The sequence below is a fragment of the Protopterus annectens genome, chromosome 7.part0 (genome assembly GCF_019279795.1).
Source record: "Protopterus annectens isolate FY-2018-M chromosome 7.part0, PAN1.0, whole genome shotgun sequence".
NCBI classification, from domain to species: Eukaryota; Metazoa; Chordata; order Ceratodontiformes; family Protopteridae; genus Protopterus; species Protopterus annectens.
In genome coordinates, this window is record NC_056739.1 from 1,072,904,267 (window position 1) to 1,072,924,584 (window position 20,318).

At 41.3% G+C, this 20,318-nt stretch overlaps 1 protein-coding gene across 1 annotated transcript in view; it reads left to right on the forward strand.

The window, feature by feature from the left end:
• The window catches only part of TRPM7 (transient receptor potential cation channel subfamily M member 7), a 1,848,525-nt gene that overhangs the window by 1,601,001 nt on the left and 227,206 nt on the right, over nt 1-20,318 (forward strand). The window contains exon 32 of the mRNA XM_044076371.1: nt 1-37. This exon is cut by the window's left edge and continues 169 nt beyond it. Coding sequence (XP_043932306.1) covers nt 1-37 — 37 coding nt within the window. The remainder of the gene's footprint in view (nt 38-20,318) is intronic.

Genomic DNA, 20,318 nt, shown 5'->3' on the forward strand with positions numbered 1-20,318 from the left:
TATACAAGAGGCGAGCTTCTGGTGCTTGACCTTCAAGGTAAGCTGCTTACATTTTGATTTTGGTTAGATATTTTTTCCTTCTTTCCCCCTCAGTTGTCCCCAGTATAGCTTTAATTTTTATCCTCTTCCTTTTAATGTCTCCTTCCATCCTTAAGATTGGTTTTTATATACTGCACTGAGTGTATCCCTGGCATTATAGATAACATAAATAAAAAAGACTAATAAAGATAGAAGACCCTCTGTAGAGCAGCACGTGTTCGCTCCTAAATGCCTTCTCAGCATATTATTAAACAAAAGTGACATTAGGATCATTCTTTGTAATGGCTGTTTAATTGTTCATAGTATGTTGCTCAGCCATTTTTTGATATGCAAATTCTTTAAATGATTTATCAAAATAACTTGTGAACTTGTACAATAACTTGGAAAATGTAGTAGGGTAGATTTCCAATGATCCTGATCTGTTTGCATACTGGTCCACCTGTTTGCATGTCTTCAGTATTAGTCATGCAGTTTTCATCTTACTTAACTTTTAGAAACTGTACTTAACCTGTTACCATAGTTCTTTGCAGTTACTGTAGGCTCTATAGTTTAACCGCCCATTTGATTTCCTCCACTTGACTGTGGCTCATGTAATGGTTACCACCTACCATGGAATCCCCCTCCCCCAGTACTATATGTTTGTGTTAAGTATTCTCTGTGTAAGCTACCTACTGATTACATTGTTTAAGAAGTCTTTCACTTAGATTTCACTGCCCTACTTTTCCCTTCTCTCTTACATTTTTATTTTTTCTTCATAATATTCTAAGTTACTTGTAGGTTTAGTCAACTGCCTGTGTTTTACTTAATTTTTTTTTTGTTATCCTAAGTATTGTTACCAAATGTCTTTGCTGGGAACATTTATATAGCCAGGTGTGATCCCAACAAAAATGTAATTTTCTCTTTGGGATTTCTCTGGAGAAAACTAACCTTAACATCTTCTGAGATCCTTTTCAAAGTCATTTAACTCTGACTAATCCCAAAAGATGTGCTTCTCCAAATGCCCCCCCCCCCGAAAGCATCTTTATCTCTAGCAGTTCTCATTTGATTGAGGAAATATGTTGCAGTTTAGACAGTATATAAAAGTGTTTGTGTAGGCATTCCCATGCAGATTTTTGTAATCTTTTACTTTTGATTGCATATCTTGTCAAGAAAGAGACTTGTTTCCACTGGCCACCTGTAATCTGTTCATAGGTAGGTACTAGGCTATCGGCCCAAGGGCCGAAGTAAGCCTAGCCAACAAGGTTCCCTGGCTTACACCTTCTCCCCTCTATCCTGCTGTTTGTCTGCCACCAGTTGTTTCTCATTTGTTATCTCTGTACAAGCTGCATACTAGCCCTATCTTATTCCCTTGAGAATATCTTCTTTCCATTCATATTTCTATTGGATCAGGCTTATCCTGTTTTGTCTTATGGGGAGATTTAGCTTCTTTTCTGTTGCTAGCAATCCTTCAAAGTCCAGTCTCCCCACTTCTTTAAGTCCACACTCCACTTCAGCTTTTCTCCAGTTTATCCACTCTGCCCCCCATCAGCTGTACCCAATAAAGTAGACTGCCTTTTTTTTCAATCTCTACATGATTCCTTCTCAAGTTTTCTTTCACTAGAGCAGCTAGCAAATTAAATAAGAATTTCTACTTCTTCAAATTTTCATTTTAGTATGTGTCTTATTGCTAGAATGGCCTGTCTTCCAAACCCAAGAAATGAGTTCTTACTTATTACTAAATTCCAATGGTACAACCTAGTTTGCCCTAGTTGTCTACTCTGTATTTCCACGTAGAGCAGTAAGATTCTCTTTCCTCCAAAAAGAATATCATCTGAACAGCCTCGTAGTAATTGTTTGAGGTCAGGAACTCGTAGGCCTTCTCATTTTGTAGGAAAACTTTATCTTTCTTTTGAAACTCTTGGTTTCATTCCTTACCAATTAAAATCTAAAACTATGCTTGTTACCATCTTGAGGAATTTTTGTAGGTATATACTTGGAAATGATTGGAAGGTGTACAGTGAGAGTGGGTCCATAATAATGATTATTGCTTGCACACTCTAGTCTAATTCTAAGTATATTTTATTTTTTATGTATCCTTTGTTGACCTGTTTACTGCCACTAAGCTAGTGGCCTCATTTTAGGGGAGACCTAAGGTGATATTTTTTAGTACTGGGGGAAACTTTAACCAGGTCATTGAGGAACTTCCCTTACTCTTTTCAATAGGTGCCATTCAGTCTTTTACATCCACCTGAGCTACCACCAACTTGCAGATGGAACCACAGTTTAATGTCTCATCAAAGGGGCGACACACTCAGGAGTGTTGTATTCCCCTTATACTGCACTGCTGTGTCAGCAGTTCCTGTAAATAGTGTGAATAGAATCCACAACCTCTACACCTGAGATGAGTGTGATACTTGTTGCTCTACTTTCACTGCTTAAACTTCTTCCATATTCTAAAATCCATTTTTATTTTCCCTGTTAATGTCTCAAATGTCTTATTTGCTAATATCTCAAGTACTTGAATGACTTTGCCCTCTGAACCTCTGTATACTGCAACAACAAGCTTAAAGGCAGCATGTCATTCACCATTACTCGTCTTATGTATGCCTTCCTTACATATAGATCATTCATGTCTTTTGGCTTTTCCCGGTTAGGGGTCGCCACAGTGGAACTCCGGTCCGCTAATGATTGGCAGTGGATTTTTATGGTGCCGAGTTGCCAGCCCGGCACCCAACCTTCAAAGAAGGCACACCCATTCATGCACACACCTACCTGCATGTCTTTAAACATCACTCGACTGCAGGGAGGACATGCAGACTCCACATATTCATATTTGTTTAAAATTTTTAATACAGTGTGAATGAGAAAGTGAATGCTTGTGTAACGTGTCTTTTGTACTTAAAATATATGTAACAGACACAATGCTCTTGGGTAGGGGAGTGCAGTATTGTGAAACCTTTTGTACAAACTCAGAACCCATGACTATACCTTGGCTGTTGCTCTTGTGCTGTAGTCCTGTTTATTTGAATACTATAGGTAATATCTATGGTACAAGTCAGAAACCTGTCAAACAGTAACCAGTCCAAAGGAATCAGTTACTCAGTGTGTCATGGTAGCTGTCCTCTGTATGTACTAAACTTTACAATTTATTTTAAATAAAGTTATTAGCCTGCCATTTTCAGCAGTTATAACAGCTACTTTTGAGCTTTGCAGTTTATTTGCATTATTCCCAGCCACTAGAATGTTTCTGTATTCTGTCGCATAACAGCTAATCAAAACTGTGGGATCATAGGGCAAAAATATTTGAGACAAATATCAGGAACAGTATCTACAAACCTCTCCACTATGCATATACAAAATGAATAGGTAAGAAAAAAAAATCAGTCTGCAGATTTCTTATAAAGTGAAACATGGCTGCTAGCAATCCCTCACCCTGTCTCATGCTGCAGATTCTATCCTTAACTGTGTACCTTGCATGAATACTGGCCTCTGTCTGTCATCGCTGACTCTTCCGAGAACATTATGATGCGATTTTTTTTTTAACCTTTTAGCATGCCGTCTTAACACATTGGCTCATGAAACCAGTTGACAAAGAAATGCTCATCACAGTTCAGTTGTGTTTATGAGCCACAGTGTTTACAGAAATAAAAAAAGAAAAAGAAAGAAAAAAGAACTTAAAACAATGTACTGCCAAAAGCAGTACTGTTGAGAAAGGATCAGTACAATGGGTGAGCTTTAGCTCCCCCAGCCCCCCCCCCCCCACGCGGTAAATCCACCTCTGTATAGAATACTGAACCATTCCTAACTGTGGATCCAGAATATTAAGTACCCTTAAGTGAGATCTAATGCTTACTGTAATCATCGGTTCCTGTGCTGTAGGGAAAACAAGTTTAGACAGAAACAATATAATCAAAGACATAGCTCTGATTAAATAAATCACACGCAGTGATGCATAAGTGTGTCAGCCATAAAGTCGCATGTCGTTTGATACCGATAGTTGTAAAGGTTAAACTTCTGTAGTGCATTCATCACTGCTTGTATTCACCAGGACAAATTGCTGCCTTGCCTTATGGTGCAAATAGTCAGAAAGTTTCTCAAGAAGAACAAAAGCCACTTGAACACATTTGTGTAGCAGTTATTTTTAGCTGTTAAGATTTATTAGACGATATGTTTTTTTCAGATTCACTTTTCCTTTTTTCTATCCAATTTCTTAAGTAGATCAAGTACAACCAAAAAGTCAACAGAAAGCATTTAGAACTTTTGTTCCCCTGGATGTTGTTGAGAACAAGAAAACATTACTTCACTGACCCTTGTTTCTGGTTCAGTAGAAGAAGATTCTTCTGGTAGTGCAAGAAGCCTTCCACTCTAAATTCACACAGCTTCGTCTACATGTACTGAATGACTGTAAAGTTAACTGTCTAGTAGCCACAAAATAAACCACAAACTAATAAGCTTAGTAACTAAGCTTATTAGTTTGCAGTTTATTTTGTGGCTAAGCTTATTAGTTTGCGGCACCCCTGTGAGGAAGCGAACTAAATGCTATGTTTGAAGCATGTAGAAATGCAATTGGTTTACGACTTCCAGCTTCTGCCAAAAATCTGAGGAAAAGCCCTTGTCTGTATATTTTTACAGGTTGTTGTAGATTGCTTCTAGCAATGAGGGCATACAGATATTGTACCAAAATCCTGTTAAGTACTTAAAAAGTTTACTAGGTCTTTTCTTTGGACCTTCAGAGATACTAAAATGTCATCCATACACTGGTAGCTTTTGTTCCTCTCTGATGTTCTTCGTGTCTCACTGTTGCAGTCATTACATTTGGGTAATCTACTGGCAAGTTACCCTCAGTTGGCCTGATTAACAAAGTCTTGGGTCCTGCGTCAGTTGCTGTCCCTAATCCAGACAGATACTACAGGGTTCCTGACTCCCACAAATTCCTTTTCAAAACCCTGCTATTGATCCTGAAACCATTTCTGAGGGTCCCAAGAGCATTAAGGTCTCTACTACTAAAAATCCTACTCCTTCTGATAGAGATTCCAGGGCGCAGGATAGATGGGGTAAGAAGGTTTACACATCAGCAACCTTGGCAATCAGGGTTTGACTGTCAATTTCATATGCTTAAATATCAACAGCATATCATGGGACTACTTAAACAAAAAATGATGTTAATCTCTGACTGTGTGGAAAATAAAGATTTGCAGGATTTATTACATTCAGCTGAACAAGTTGGAAAACATACTTTGCAGTGTGGCTTTGATTCCTTGGAGGCCTCTTGCAGGGCTGCTGTAACTGGATCTGTGCTAAGAAGACATGCTTGGCTCAAAGGGCAAAGTCTGCCTGACCATGTTAAAGCAAAATTGTTGGATGCTCCGTTACAACATGACCATCTCTTTGGTAATAAGGCTGAAGAATTGTTAAAAAAGATGGAAGATAAAGCTAAATCTATACAAACTGTGAAAGATTTCTTACAAGTGCAACCTGCAAGATTTAGTAGGCACTGGCCTACTAAGAACTGGTTCTTTCCAGTCCCTTCGCGAACCAGTCAAGTCAAATCCAGACATTCCAAAGGCTCCAGGTTTCAGTCACAAGGAACTTTTAGAACAAAACAATGGGGTGCCTCCACCTCCAAATCTGGAAGCAACAAGGCACCTCCCTATGGTAAACAGTCTCAATGACTTCCCTCTACAATCACCAAGCACTTAACTTTTAGCCATCCCTTTGTGGGGAAAACTGGCACTTCATGCATGAAACTGGCAACTTATTACCCAGGACAAATGGGTTTTAAATATAGTATCCCAGGGATACAGATTTCATTTTCACACGTTGCCAATCCCAAATGGATGGCCAGATCTGCCCCCAAATCAGTGGGCAGAAGCCCAGAAACAAGTTCTGTCCCTCATGAACATGGGGGCTATTCGACCAGTACCAGAAGAGGAAAAGGGACAAGGTTTCTATTCAAGACTTTTCCTAGTACCCAGAAAAGACAAATCATGGCGTCCAATTCTGGACTTATCCATTCTTAACACATTTCTGGGCATTCCAAAATTCAAAATGCTGACTTTTCAACAGTTACTACCTATGTTAGGCAAAGATGCCTGGTTGGTAACTCTAGACTTAAAAGAGGCTTACCTGCATATCTCAGTCAGGGAATCTTGCTGAAGATACCTCCGCTTCAAAGCAGGCTACTTGCATAACCAGTTCTCTGCACTGCCCTTTGCCTTATCTACTGCGCCCAGGGTCTTCACAAAATGCCTGGCTCCAGTAATCGCATTTTGCAGGCAAAGAAATATTCTAATATATCCATACCTGGCCGATTGTCTAATTCAGGCAGAAAACAAGGACCTTCTTCTAAAGCATCTGACATTTGTAAAAAGGGTTCTAACTTGTCTAGGGTACACCATAAATGAAAAGAAATCACAATTGGTACTCTCTCAAAAAATTACATTCCTGGTTGCAAGCTTGAATACAACTGCCCAGATGACTTGCCTTACGCCAGAAAAGCAAATTCAGTTGGTGACTTACTTCAAACAGGTGGCCACAAAAACCCTGCTATCTGCAAGACAAATTCTGCAAACCTTGGGGTTCATGGCCTCCTGCATTCTTCTAATTCCATATGTAAGACTGCATATGAGGAAACTTTAGTGGTACTTAAAAGTTTATGGAGTCAACATTGTCACAGCCTGGAAACAATGATTCCTATTACACCTTGCCTGCAACTAGAGTTCCTATGGTGGGCAGAGGCCTGCCACCAAAACAAGGGACTGCCATTCACTCCACCCCTTTCCACCCAAACCCTAACTACAGACGCATCAGACTATGCTTGGGGGGCTCATCTGGTAGGAAAGTGCATTCAGGGCAAAGGGAGCCCAAATCAAATGCACCTGCATATCAATCAGAAAGAGATGCTAGCTGTACAGAATGCACTGACAGCTTTCAAGGACTACCTTCATCCAGGACAACTAATGATAAAGACAGACAACACAACAGTTATGTGGTACAAGCAGGGGGGCACATATACCTACCCCCTTTGCAGACTAGTCATGGCATTGTGGAACATGGCCTTGACCTACCAAATACAACTACAAGCTCAATTCCTGCCAGGAAAGCTAAATACTCTGGTAGACGAACTAATCAGAAATCTTATGTACCCACATGAATGGAAACTGGAGCCACAAGTTTTCAACATGTTAACACGCAAATGGGGGAGTCCAGACATAGATCTTTTTGCCTCACCCCAGAACTATCAGTTGGACAAATTCTGCACAAGAATTCATCACAAAAAAGCTTGAAAAGCGGATGCTCTATCATTCAGCTGGAAAAACGTATCAGTCTATGCTTTTCCTCCTCTGCTCTCCAAAGTTCTACTAAAAGTCAGACAGGACAAACCAAAAATGATTCTGATTACTCCAGACTGGCCTCGCCATCACTGGTACCCACTCCTGTGCAATGTGTCACACCTTCCTCCGTGGCACCTGCCTCAGACACCTTACCTACTGTCTCAGCAGAACTACCAAAATCTGAGCACTCCGCTCCAATCTTTGAATCATGCAACGTGGCTAATCAACTAATTTCACCCTTGGCATCCCTCAGCAAACCTGTGATGGATGTCATTTTACAGGATAGAAGGCCTAGTACTAGAAAATTGTATGCTGACAAATGGAAAAGATTCTGTGCCTGGAACCACTCACAAGGAATAAGCACAGCAATGCCCAATATTCCGCAGATTCTGCAATACTTAACTGAGATGCTTTACAAGGGCCTATCTTTTTCTTCCATAAAAATCCATGCCTCTGCCATTTCAGCTCATTACAACACAGTACTCCCCTCTTCTCTCATCCTCTGCTGAAGCAGTATCTCAGAGGGGCCAAAAATTTAAGACTTCCCAGGAGAGCACCAACCCCTACATGGGACCTCAATTTTGTTTTGGAAAAACTCTCTCTCCCTCCTTTTGAGCCAGCTGCTACTGCAGACCTAAAATTTCTCTCCTGGAAAACAGCTTTCCTTTAAGCAGTCATTTCAGCTAGAAGGATTTCAGAATTACAAGCTCTTATGGCAGTGGAGCCTTTCGTTATTTTTCATCCGGACAGGGTGTCTCTCAGGACCAATCCATCTTTCATGCCTAAAGTGGTATCCAGTGTGGCTCTTAATCAGACCATTCATCTGCCAACTTTCTTTCCCAATCCACAGAACAAGGGTGAGCGGATTCTGCATTCATTGGATGTACACACACACAACTTAGATTCTACTTAAACAGGACAAAATCTCTAAGAAAATCTGAACAACTATTGGTGGCATTTGCTGCAGGGGCAGAGGGAAAGTCTATGCACCATGGTAAACCTATCCCCAAGGGGATCAGATCTCATTCCACCAGGGCTGCATCTTCCTCTGCAGCCTTTCTCAGAGGGGGTTCCTACCAGAGACATTCTAGAAGCTGCTACCTGGAGCTTAGTTCATACGTTCACCAAACATTACCATTTACCTCTCTTCTCTAAATCCAGAGCTGGCTTTGCCACTACTGTCCTGTAGGGCCTTATAGCTGCTCCTAATGCTGTATAAATCCATCCTTCCAACCATAGTTTTGGGAATCTACCCAAATGTAATGACTGCAACAGTGAAACACGAAGAACATAGTACAGTTGTGTACACTTACCATAAATGTAGATGTTCGAGTGTATTCACTGTTGCAGTCCTGGTTACCCACCCTCCAGCCCCCTGTTTATCTCTTTCTATACTTCTCCTTTCTTTTACTATGCTTAAAAGCCTTTTTGGTGTATTTGCTTTTGTTTGCGGTATTTTTTTTTATTTTTAAATTATATATATATATATATATATATATATATATATATATATATATATATATATATATATATAGATAGATATATATAGATATATATATATAGATAGATATATATATATATATATATATATATATATATATATATATATATATATGTATATGTATATTTTGCTCCCCATTTGGGGGGGCACCTGACATCTGGGGCAAGAAAAACTGATGCAATGGCATTGGCTGCATGTTTTATACCCCTGATGACCTGACGTCATGGAAGAAGGGACAGCAACCGACGCAGGACCCACGACTGTGTTAATCAGGCCGACTGAGGGCATCCTGCCAGACGATTACCCAAATGTAATGACTGCATCAGTGAATACACTTGAACATCTACATTTGTGGTAAGTGTACACAACTGTATTTTTCCTTTTTAACCCATCAAGCCTGATTTCCTGTTTTTGCTGTAAATATCTTTATCTATAATGTGAACAGCAGCAGAGACATGGGACACACTTGCCAATCTCAAAAAGTCTCAGCATGCCAAATTGAGTTTTTATTCTGTTCTCCAGCCACCCTTATATTTGAAGGATTAGCCTGACAAAATCCTCCTTTATTCCAAGTTTTAACAACACATTCTGTATGTATACCCATTCCACTCTTGTCACCTGCTTTTTCTGTATCTAACTCACTAAAGTGAGCCTTCAGCCCTCATCTTGTGATCTTAATTAATACAGTGGCCCTCAATGTATTATCCAAAGTCTGTTGCCCCCCAACCCATTATTATTTAAATGCAGTAACTATGGGGTGTATGTAGCTTGTCTTGAAGCCAAATCTGCCATATAAACAATTTATACTCATGATTATGTAGTTAAACACGCCTGTAGGAGGATGGCAGACTATAATTTATTGCCTCCTTATGCAGCATAATCATTACAGCTTTTGCCATATCCCTGGGACATTTTGTGTTTGCAGTACCTTACTGTAAATTCACAGCAGTGTGGAGGTCATGTCTGTACTTGCCAACTTCCATAATTCCAGAGGCAACCTATCCACACTGGAATCTTCTCTGAATCATTCTTACCATTAATTTCTTTAATCAGTGTTTCCTCATTAGGGAGCATCAAGTTGTTTGAGCATCACATCTAACCCAGGGATGTCAACCCTGAGTAAAAAGTTGTCAGTCTGCCTTTCTTCCTCTTTTTATATGATCTTACCTGACTTGAGAGTTACAGAAAATAAAATGCCATAGTTTGCTAATGATATCCACTGAGTGTTCTAGCTTCTCCCCAATCACCAAGGTACAACGTCAGCTACTGTATATACTGCGTGTTCCTGCCTTAATTTGATCACTAATGTCTTCTGATACCCTGAAGATTCTTGCAAGAACCAATCACTAAGATCCTGTTTAAAATAATGCCTATGTGTCTAATAACTCCATTGTCTGATTCTTAATCTGTTCCTCTCCTGTTTATCTCCCCTGATTTTTAGCCTTTTTTTTTACCTAATTTAACTCTGAAATTCTAATTTAGCTTTATTTTTCTCTCTAGTGATTATTATATAGACATTTCTGTCTTCTACTATTTTCTGCTTCAGATTGTCTGACTTCTCCATTAGCTCTATTCCTTTACTTTCAAAACCTTTCATTTTCCTAAGCAAAAGTTACCTACACACTGGAAATATTGAGTGTTCTTGAGTGTTTCACAAATACTACCTTGTTTAGATTAATATTCTGCAGTGTCACAAGAGCAGGGTCTGAAACCACAGTGGAGAAAGGTACGCCAGTGCTTTGCCAAATGCAGAGATTCCGCCTATATGGAAATTCTATCTAGCTTAGTGGCTGTGCATGTCTTAGCAGGAAAAAAAAAAGGTATTTCAAAGAATTGTCCATGCAGTTTTTTTTATCCTAAGTATTCTGTTTGTGCTACTCTTAGTCTTAGGATCTTTGCAGACATCCACCATCACTAGCTCTGTAATTTCCTTTTGGGAGTAGCTTGCTAGGAGATGGGCATAGTTGTTATTTAACACTGCTGCACTTGCTTTTCATTCCCACATAACACTTAATCAGTATACATTGCAAGAATTTTATTGATGTTCATGGCAGTCCACGGTAGCCCACTGAGCTGAACTGTGGTGGTCTACCGGCCACAATTCTGAGCTGACATACCAGATGAATAGCGGCTTCTGAAATTCCCAAAAACATAAGTTGCCATTTTTTTGCTTGTTTATACTATTTACTGCACTTCTAATTGTGTTCTGCTTATTTAATACTGTATTTTAAGACTGTAAACTAAACTGCACTGTTTGCACTGCATTTCTCTGCCTTAAATTGTATTTTGTTGCATTTTTCATTGTTTGCAAAGCTTTTAGCTATTTTCACTTTTGCAAAGTAATTGTTGCAAAGCATCTGTTCTGTTTTCTCACCAAGCAGTCTTTTAAATAACTGATTTGTTTGCCATTTAAAACATTATTTAGTGTTTACTTGCCATTTTAGTGTCTCACTACTGTTTTTCTGCTGTTTAAAACATTTTAAGTGTTTCCGGCCTAAATGAGTGTAGCTAGTAGCTGTAGCATAATCCAGATTACAGGTTTGCTGCATCTGGGTTTGCTTGCAGTAGCTGTTATATTCTGAGCACATGTTCCAAGCCATCTTTGATTGGAAGGGGCCCTTTTGCACCCTTGCGAGCAGGGTTGTCAGACATCCCTGTTTGAGCGGGATTGTCCCAGGATCATCAACCTGATCCCGAGTCCTGCACTGCCAGTTTAAATCCCGGGGAAACAGCCCTCCGCTTTTTTTTTTTTTTATTGGCCCGTATACCGGCATACGGGCCAATCAAAAATCGCTAAACATGGAACTGCTTGTGTTTAATGCAGAACATCAGGCAGTTCCACATTAAACACAGCTCCGTTCTGCGAGTTTTTTGATTGGCTCATATACTGGCATACAGGCCAATCAAAAATTGCTAAACAATGGAGCTGTTTGTGTTTAGTGCAGAACATCAGGCAGTTCTGCATTAAACACAGCTCCGTTTTGCGAGTTTGGCTTGTATACCGACATAAGGGCCAATCAAAAACTGGTAAACACAGAGCTACTTGTGTTTAATGCGGAACTGCCTAATGTTCCGTATTAAACAGAAGTAGCTCAGTAGCTCCGTGTTTAAAGACTTTTTTTTTTGTCCTCACATAGCCTGAAAGACCTTTCTTTTTTTTTGTCCCTACCCGGCCAGTCGGAAATCTGGCAACCGTGCTTGTGAGAGATGTGTGCTGATTTGGAGCCTGTCTGGTGAAAGGTAATTGGTTTAGGGCTTGAATCATTGGTTCTTTTGATTTTTTTAAAGTTTGTTTTAAGTTTTTAACTTCTGGTATTTAAGCCCCATGTTTGACCAAGATGTTCATCGTGTTTCACTGTTGCAGTCATGACTGTAGGGTTCTCCCCTGCCGGCAGGCAGTCCTCGGTCGGCCAGAATCCCAAAGTCTGGGTCTGGCGTTGGCTGTCCAACCATGCTCCCTGACGTCAGAGCGCCAGGAGTACAAAGCTGACAGCCGACGCCATCTTCTCCAGTCTTTCTTGCCGTGTGGTGATAGCAGTTCGCAAGTGCCGGTCGGCTGACTCCTGATGATTTTTTCCGATAAACTTCCGTCCGAAGACTTTCTTCTCCACTCAAAGCTAAGTACCCCATTGGGGAAACCTTTTCTTGCTCCAGTCCAATGTCAGAAAAAGTTACTTACTGTATTCCTTGCTTAGGCCCTGACCACGACGTAGCAAGTTGTCGGTTTTGTGCTAGATTCAATCAACGTACAATTAAACGAAGGTACGATTTTGCTTTTCATTACTTCGGTAGGCGTTTTAACTACAAAATGTCGTCGGATACGGTTCCGGCTACCGGAGTTCACAAACGTCGCAAGGATAAAGACAGTCCTCCGAGGTCCAAATCTGATGATAGTGCACAAGCGGAGCCAGCTTCAGGTTCAGCTGTCATCAGTGAGGCCCTTTTGCAGCCTGTCGTCGGCCATTTCAGAACCGATGGCCGAAACGGACTTGCCCCTTCGGATGGGTCCGGAGCCGCTGTGCAGGTACCGGCTTCCGAAGGGGTTTTCAGGCCTACTCAGCTCACAATAAAGGCAAAGACTCCTTCTAAAACAAAGACTGTAACACAGGCCTCTTCTGAACCGGCTCCCAAGTCACAGAAACAGTTACTCAAGATGGCGGAGGATTTACTTACTATGATTAGGGGTTCACATCCCCCTCCAGATAAAAGGCCAAGGCAAGATGTTTATTATGATTCCTCTGATCAGGCTTCTGTTTCTTCAGTTTCCTCTTCTGACCAGGAATATTCTTTCCCCTCCTTATGAGGATTCTGATGCTGAGGAATCTATTCCCTCAGCTTCTCCCCCTGAGGATTTCTCTTTTGGGGAAACTTTGCATGAAATGAGGGAACATTTCCACTGGGAAGGACAAGAGTATTCAGAATCTAAGAAAAGACTAAGGGATTTTCTTCTTCTCCCCAACATAGACCCCTGGCTATTCCTCCTGTTTTGGATATTGTGGATGATGCTTTTTCGGAGGCTAATTTAACCCCTGATTCTTTTCCTCCTGCTCCTGTCAAGCCAGATTGATATTACAGGGTTCCTGATTCCCATCAGTTTTTATACAAGAACCCTTCTGCTGACCCTGAAACCATTTCTCAGGGCCCTAAGGGAGTTAAGGCCACTTCTGCCAAAAATCCCATTCCCACTGAAAAGGACTCTAGATCTTTAGAAAGGTGGGGCAAAAAAGTGTACACTTCTGCTACTTGTCTATCAGGGCTTTAAGCTGTCAGTTTCATATGCTGAAATACCAGCCATTTCTCTTGTCTGTTTTACTTCCATTTCTGCCTGTGCAGATGATAAGGAATTACATGACTTACTGCATGCCACTGAGCAAGTTGGAAAGCATGGTTTACACTGTGGATTTGATGCCTTGGAGGCTTCTTGTAGGGCTGCTGCCTCCGGCACAGTCATTAGAAGGCATGCATGGCTAAAGGAACAAAATTTGCCAGAACAAGTGAAAGCTAAATTATTGGATGCTCCTGTTCAGCATAATGTTTTGTTTGGATCAAAAGCTGAAGAAGTGATTAAAAAGATGGAGGATAAAGCGAAATCCATGCAAACAGTTAAAGATTTCCTACAAGTACAGCCACCAAGATTTAGCACAAATTGGCCTTCTAAAAATTGGTCCTTTCCCACTTCAGATAGGCCTCAGAGGGGTAGATACAGACGCCCCAGAGGAAGGCCTCAAACACAAGGTTCTTATAGACCAAGGCAGTGGACTGCTTCCACCCCTAGGGGAGGAGAGGACAGGTCACAAACTCATAGGAAACAAACTCAATGACTCCCTCTGTTGGGCTGCAGGAACTTCTTGCCTGGAAGCCCCTCTCGGAGGAAAACTCTCTCTTTTAATATTCTGAACTATAAACCTCTTTATGTAACTCTCTATTAACTAATCTTTCCTCTTAATTTCTAACATTATCATTCCTGGGTACCACTTTCCATGTTCGATTCTTTAACTAACTTTTTAACGGTACTTTCTTTAAATTATGTTTTGGTATTTGTAAATTTTTACAAATCAGAATATGTAAATTGTAAATTTTTGTTAATCTGAGGATGCATCATTCTATATTAATGTTATTTTCTAATAGTTGTACGATATATCTCTGTGCTTTTTTCCGATTACGTTTTCAATATGTTTTTAATATGTTTTTAAGATATTTTTTACTGGAGCTTTTCTCCTCGGGCCTCCACTGAAAATGGACATGTATCCAGTTGGATTAGCCTGGTCAACAAATGTAAAATAATAAAATAAAATAATAAAATAATTCCATTTTCATACCCTACCAAGGCCAAGCGGATGGCCAGACCTTCCAAAACATCAATGGACAGAGGCCTTAAACCAGGTGGAAGCTCTTTTGGCTATGAAAGCCATAGAACTGGTTCCACTTTCAGAGATGGGACAAGGTTTTTACTCAAGGCTCTTTCTAGTCCCCAGGAAGCAAAACATATGGAGACCCATTCTGGATCTGTCAGTCTTGAACACCTTTCTAGAGATTCCAAAATTCAAGATGCTTACTCTACAGCAGCTTCTTCCAATGCTGTCCAAAGATGCTTGGATGGTAACTTTGGATTTAAAGGAGGCATATTTACACATTCCCATCAGGCAAGAACGCAGAAAATACCTCAGGTTCAAGGCTGGATCGAGGCACTTTCAATTCTCTGCACTGCCCTTTGGATTGTCTACTGCGCCCAGGGTCTTCACCAAATGCCTGGCTCCAGTAGTAGCTTACTGCAGACTCAAGGGAATTCAAATTTACCCTTATCTGGACGATTATCTAATTGAGGCAGACAGCAAGGATGTCTTACTCCAGCATCTGGAATTTGTTCAGAACCTCCTCAAGTTCCTGGGTTTCTCTGTAAACATAAAAAAGTCAAATTTGACACCCTCACAACAGATAACTTTTCTGGGTGCTCTTCTAAACACCACAACCCAGATGTTTTTTCTAACATCCGGAAAACAGTTACAGCTGGCTTCAGCTTTCATAACCTTGGCATCTTTAACTCAACTATCTGCAAGGAGATTCCTGCAGGCTCTGGGTTACATGGCCTCCTGCATCCTTCTCGTATCATATGCAAGACTACACATGAGGAAAATACAGTGGTACCTAAAAAGTGTATGGTCTCAGCATTGCCACAGTTTAGACATACTGATCTCTGTCCTTCCTTGCCTTCAAAAGGAATTTCTTTGGTGGTCCAGGGCATGTACTCTAAACAAAGGGAAACCCTTCTGTCTGCCTCCTGCCACTCAGATTCTAACCACGGACGCCTCGGATTATGCTTGGGGAGCCCATTTTCAGGGCAACTGTCTGCAGGGACTTTGGACAAAGGATCAGAAGCACCTGCATATCAATTTAAAGGAAATGTTAGCCGTCCAGGAAGCTCCACTGGCCTTCAGGAATCTATTACATCCAGGACAACTACTAATACGGACAGACAACACCACAGTTATGTGGTACATGAACAAGCAAGGGAGATCTCACTCCTACCCTCTTTGCAGACTAGCCATGGATCTATGGAACACAGCTCTAGCTTGCAATCTGGACCTTCAAGCTCAGTTTCTGCCAGGGAAGCTAAACTTCCTGGCAGACAGTCTGAGCAGAAACCTTTCGGATCCACACGAATGGATGCTGGACACCAAAATATTCAGGATGATAACAACAGTCTGGGGATGTCCTCACATAGACCTCTTTGCATCCCACCTCAATCATCAACTGCAGAATTTTTGCACCAGGACTTTCCACAAAGAAGTTTGGAAAGTGGATGCCCTATCATTCAGTTGGAGGAACCTTTCGGGATATGCCTTTCTGCCTCTTCCTCTTCTTCCACGGGTATTATTAAAGATAAAACAGGACAAGCCCAAGATGATAATCTTGCTGGCCCCAAATTGGCCTCGACAGTTTTGGTACCCAACTCTAAAAAACCTATGTCTGGACCCCCCTTGGGTTTTACCTCAGTCTCCGAACCTTCTGTCCCAACATCAGGGTCAGGTTCTACACTCTCATGTCAGAACTCTCAGCCTGGCAGCCTGGTTAATCCAGGGCCTTTGATTTCTTCTTTCTTACCCAAGCAGGTTATGGATGTCATTTTGGAAGCCAGACGTCCTAGTACTAGAAAATCTTATGCAGGAAAATGGAAAAGATTTTGTTCCTGGATGCAGGCTCAGGATTCTGATCCTTTTCTTCCGAACATTCCTTTAATTTTACTTTACTTGACAGATCTCTTACATAAGGGCCTCTCTTTCTCTTCCATTAAGATTCATGCCTCTGCTATTTCTGCTCATTATAATACAGACCCTCCAATCTTTTCCCACCAGCTCATGAGACAGTTTCTCAGGGGAGCTAAGAACTTAAGACCTCCTAGATCTCCTCCCATTCCTGCTTGGGATCTCAACTATGTTTTGGAAAAACTGACCTTGCCTCCTTTTGAGCCTGCCGCCTCTTCTGACATCAAGTTTTTATCTTGGAAGACAGCTGTTCTGTTAGCCCTAACCTCTGCCAGGAGAGTTTCAGAGTTACAAGCTCTTATGGCTGTGGAGCCTTATATTATTTTTCATCAAGACAGAGTGTCTTTGAGGACTAATCCTACCTTCATGCCTAAGGTGGTTTCCAAAGTGGCTTTAAATCAGACTATCCACTTGCCTACCTTTTTCCCCACTCCTCATAACAAAGGGGAAAGGGTCTTACATTCCTTGGATGTACACAGACAGCTACGTTTTTACGTGGACAGAACCAAGTACATCAGGAAATCAGAGCAATTGTTTGTTTCTTATGCTTCAAGTTCCCAAGGTTAAGCCATTTCAAAACAGACCATTTTTAAATGGATTGCTCATGGAATCAGATTTTGTTATTCTCACCATGGAAAGCAAATCCCAGGGAGTATACGGACTCATTCCACCAGAGCTGCTGCCACTTCTGCGGCTTTTCTCAGGGGAGTTCCTACCAAGGACATTTTGGAGGCTGCAACTTGGAGTTCAGTGCATACTTTTTCTAAGCACTACAATCTACCTCTCTACTCTAAGTCTAGGGCAGGCTTTGCCTCTGCAGTCTTGCAGGGCCTTTTAGCCGCCCCTTCTTTATGACCACCTCCCTTTCTTTCAGCTTTGGGATTCTACCCTACAGTCATGACTGCAACAGTGAAACACGATGAACATAGTACAGTTGTGTACACCTACCATAAATGTAGATGTTCGAGTGTCTTCACTGTTGCAGTCTGGGTTTCCCTCCCTCCTATCCCCTCTTGTTTTTACTTTTGTGTGGTTCCTTTTTTCACCATTCTTCTGAGGTGTATTTGCAAAGGGTATGGGACCTTTTTCATTTTGGGACTCCTGACATCTGGGGCAAGAAAGACTGGAGAAGATGGCGTCGGCTGTCAGCTTTGTACTCCTGGCGCTCTGACGTCAGGGAGCATGGTTGGACAGCCGACACCGGACCCAGACTTTGGGATTCTGGCCGACCGAGGACTGCCTGCCGGCAGGGGAGAACCCTACAGTCATGACTGCAACAGTGAAGACACTCAAACATCTACATTTATGGTAGGTGTACACAACTGTATTTTTCTGCTTGTTTGCATGTCCCACAGCACTGCACACTACAGCACAATTGTGAGCCATAGCCTGACAGATAATTTTGACAGTTTTTCCCTCAGATATGGCTGTAGTACATTAATGTAATCCTCATCTTTCGTACATCTCTGGTATAACAAGTATTGCTAGTGAGCTGTGACCTGTTAAACCACCAGCCAAAAACCCTGTCAGAAGTACCCATCTACAGAGCACCTCCTAAATCAGTCCTGAAAGCACCCTTTTTGTGGTGACAGTTCTTCAAACCTAGCATTACGGACAGTTGGACTGCCCTTGTTTCTCCTGCCAGCCTTGTTGACTTGGGTCTCTTGAGGCAGTGTAGCAACTGCCTCATGTACACTTGCATCCCTCTATTAATAACCCACTCTAGTACAGAGTGAGAGAGATGCATCTACACCAGGAATCTTGAATCCCTGCTCTCTCTCACACTCAAAACAGTAACACTGAAGAGGTAGTCAACTCACCCACCACTACTCATGCACATAGTACCACTAGTCGTACACACAGTACACATCCAACACATAAATCAACATATATGGAGGTTCTCTCAAAAAACTTACTGAAACAGCAGAGACCTCCAAAACAAAAGACTGCTACAGCTAACACTGTCCCCACAGCACCAAAGACACAGCAACACCAGTGTCTCACCTACCAAGCCCTTAAGGCGTGACACTCAAAAAAACAAAATTCCTCGTCTTTAAATACTCCAGACTGAGCCACACATAGGATCATAGGAAGTTACTAGGTTATTGGCCCTGAGGCCCTTACAAGCCTAACCAAGAATATAGTCCATGATCCGACATGTCAGGACCTAATGCCCCTTTCCAGCAGGGACACAGGTGGAATCCCAGGGGTGTATTTTCTGTTCCTTATCCAGTTACCCAGGTTGAGCTTAAAAAGGGTTAATGAGGTACTCTGCTTGACGTGGAGATGGAGTCTGTTCCATAGAAGGGAGAGTCTATGGGTTATAAATCTGTACCTCCAACAAGTCCTATTGATGTCTAAGAAAAGGTTGAGGTCACGCATGCGAGTTACTCGAGCGGAGCTTGACTTGCGGATATGCAGTAGTCCCATTAAGGCGGGGTCTGAGATTGCTTTGTATGCCAGACAGTGGTCACCTGTGAGAGGTCTGTATAAGACTGAGTAGAGAGACAGGGCTTTTAGTCTATCTGTGTCATGGCTGTCTCACTCACCAGGACATACGACTATCCCAGGCACCAGGTTATTTAAGGAGAAAGTCATGATCAGCTGCCTGTCTGGTACCAGGATTTGTCAGATCATCCGTGCATGAGCAGCCAGAGTGAGAGCATGCCAAGTATGTAGTCAGTCAGTCAGTTAGATTAAGTTCAATGTTCCTGCCATCCTGATGTGTTTGTATACAATAAACTACTTAAACACCCAAGTCTCATCCTTCTTCTTAATACACATAAGATAAGTGACACCGGAGACTTTCCTGTATGTTGGTTATACTTCACTATTTTTATCTCATCTCCTCCTATCCTGTTAATAATTGAGCCTCATCTATATCTAACCTTGGCATATTTAATTCATCTATAAACATTTTCATTTGTACTTTTTTCTTGATTTCCATATTTCTCTGCTGTATACAAACTTTCATGAAATTTCCAAAATATTTCTAATACCACTACAGGATCTGTGATTATTTTCCTTGTTATAGGCTCCCTAAGCATGACAGCTACCCTTTCTGCTCTCTGTTGCTTGAACCGTTGTGCTAAAAGCCTTTGTGCAATCTTTCTAAACTCATACATATTATCCAGGTAGTCCTTTATTTTCTCTTTAGCATTCTGCAGTTGTGCCTTCTCTTGTTCTGTGAGATTCCCTGTATGTTGCAGTACTTTAACTTTTGTTAGTCCCTTTAAATAATTTGTTAGTTTTTAACCATGCATGCTTTTCTTTTGTTTCCTGCCTTGTTTTTAAACTCCACTTTCGTTTTATCCCACTCCCTAGCTATATTTTCTGAAGAAATTTCTGTCTTCCCTAATAACTCCCAAATTATTTCCACTACCCATTTCTTAAATTCCTCTCTGTTCAACAAATATTTGGAGAAGAGCCAGTATCTCATTTTTATTTTATTACCCTGCATTTGTATTTTAGTTATTATTGGCACATGATCTGAAATAGCTATTTGATGCGTATTAGAACTTTCAATTAATTGTACATCTTCCTGTGAAATATGAATGTTAAGTTGTCAATCTCGCCTTCATTCTTGCTGGATGGGTTCGGAGCCGATCCTCGGCTCCGACTCGGCACTTGCTTTAGCTCGAGAACTCCTTTTACCAGCTCGAGGCAACCCTATATCCCATGATGCAAGGCGGAACTACCTCA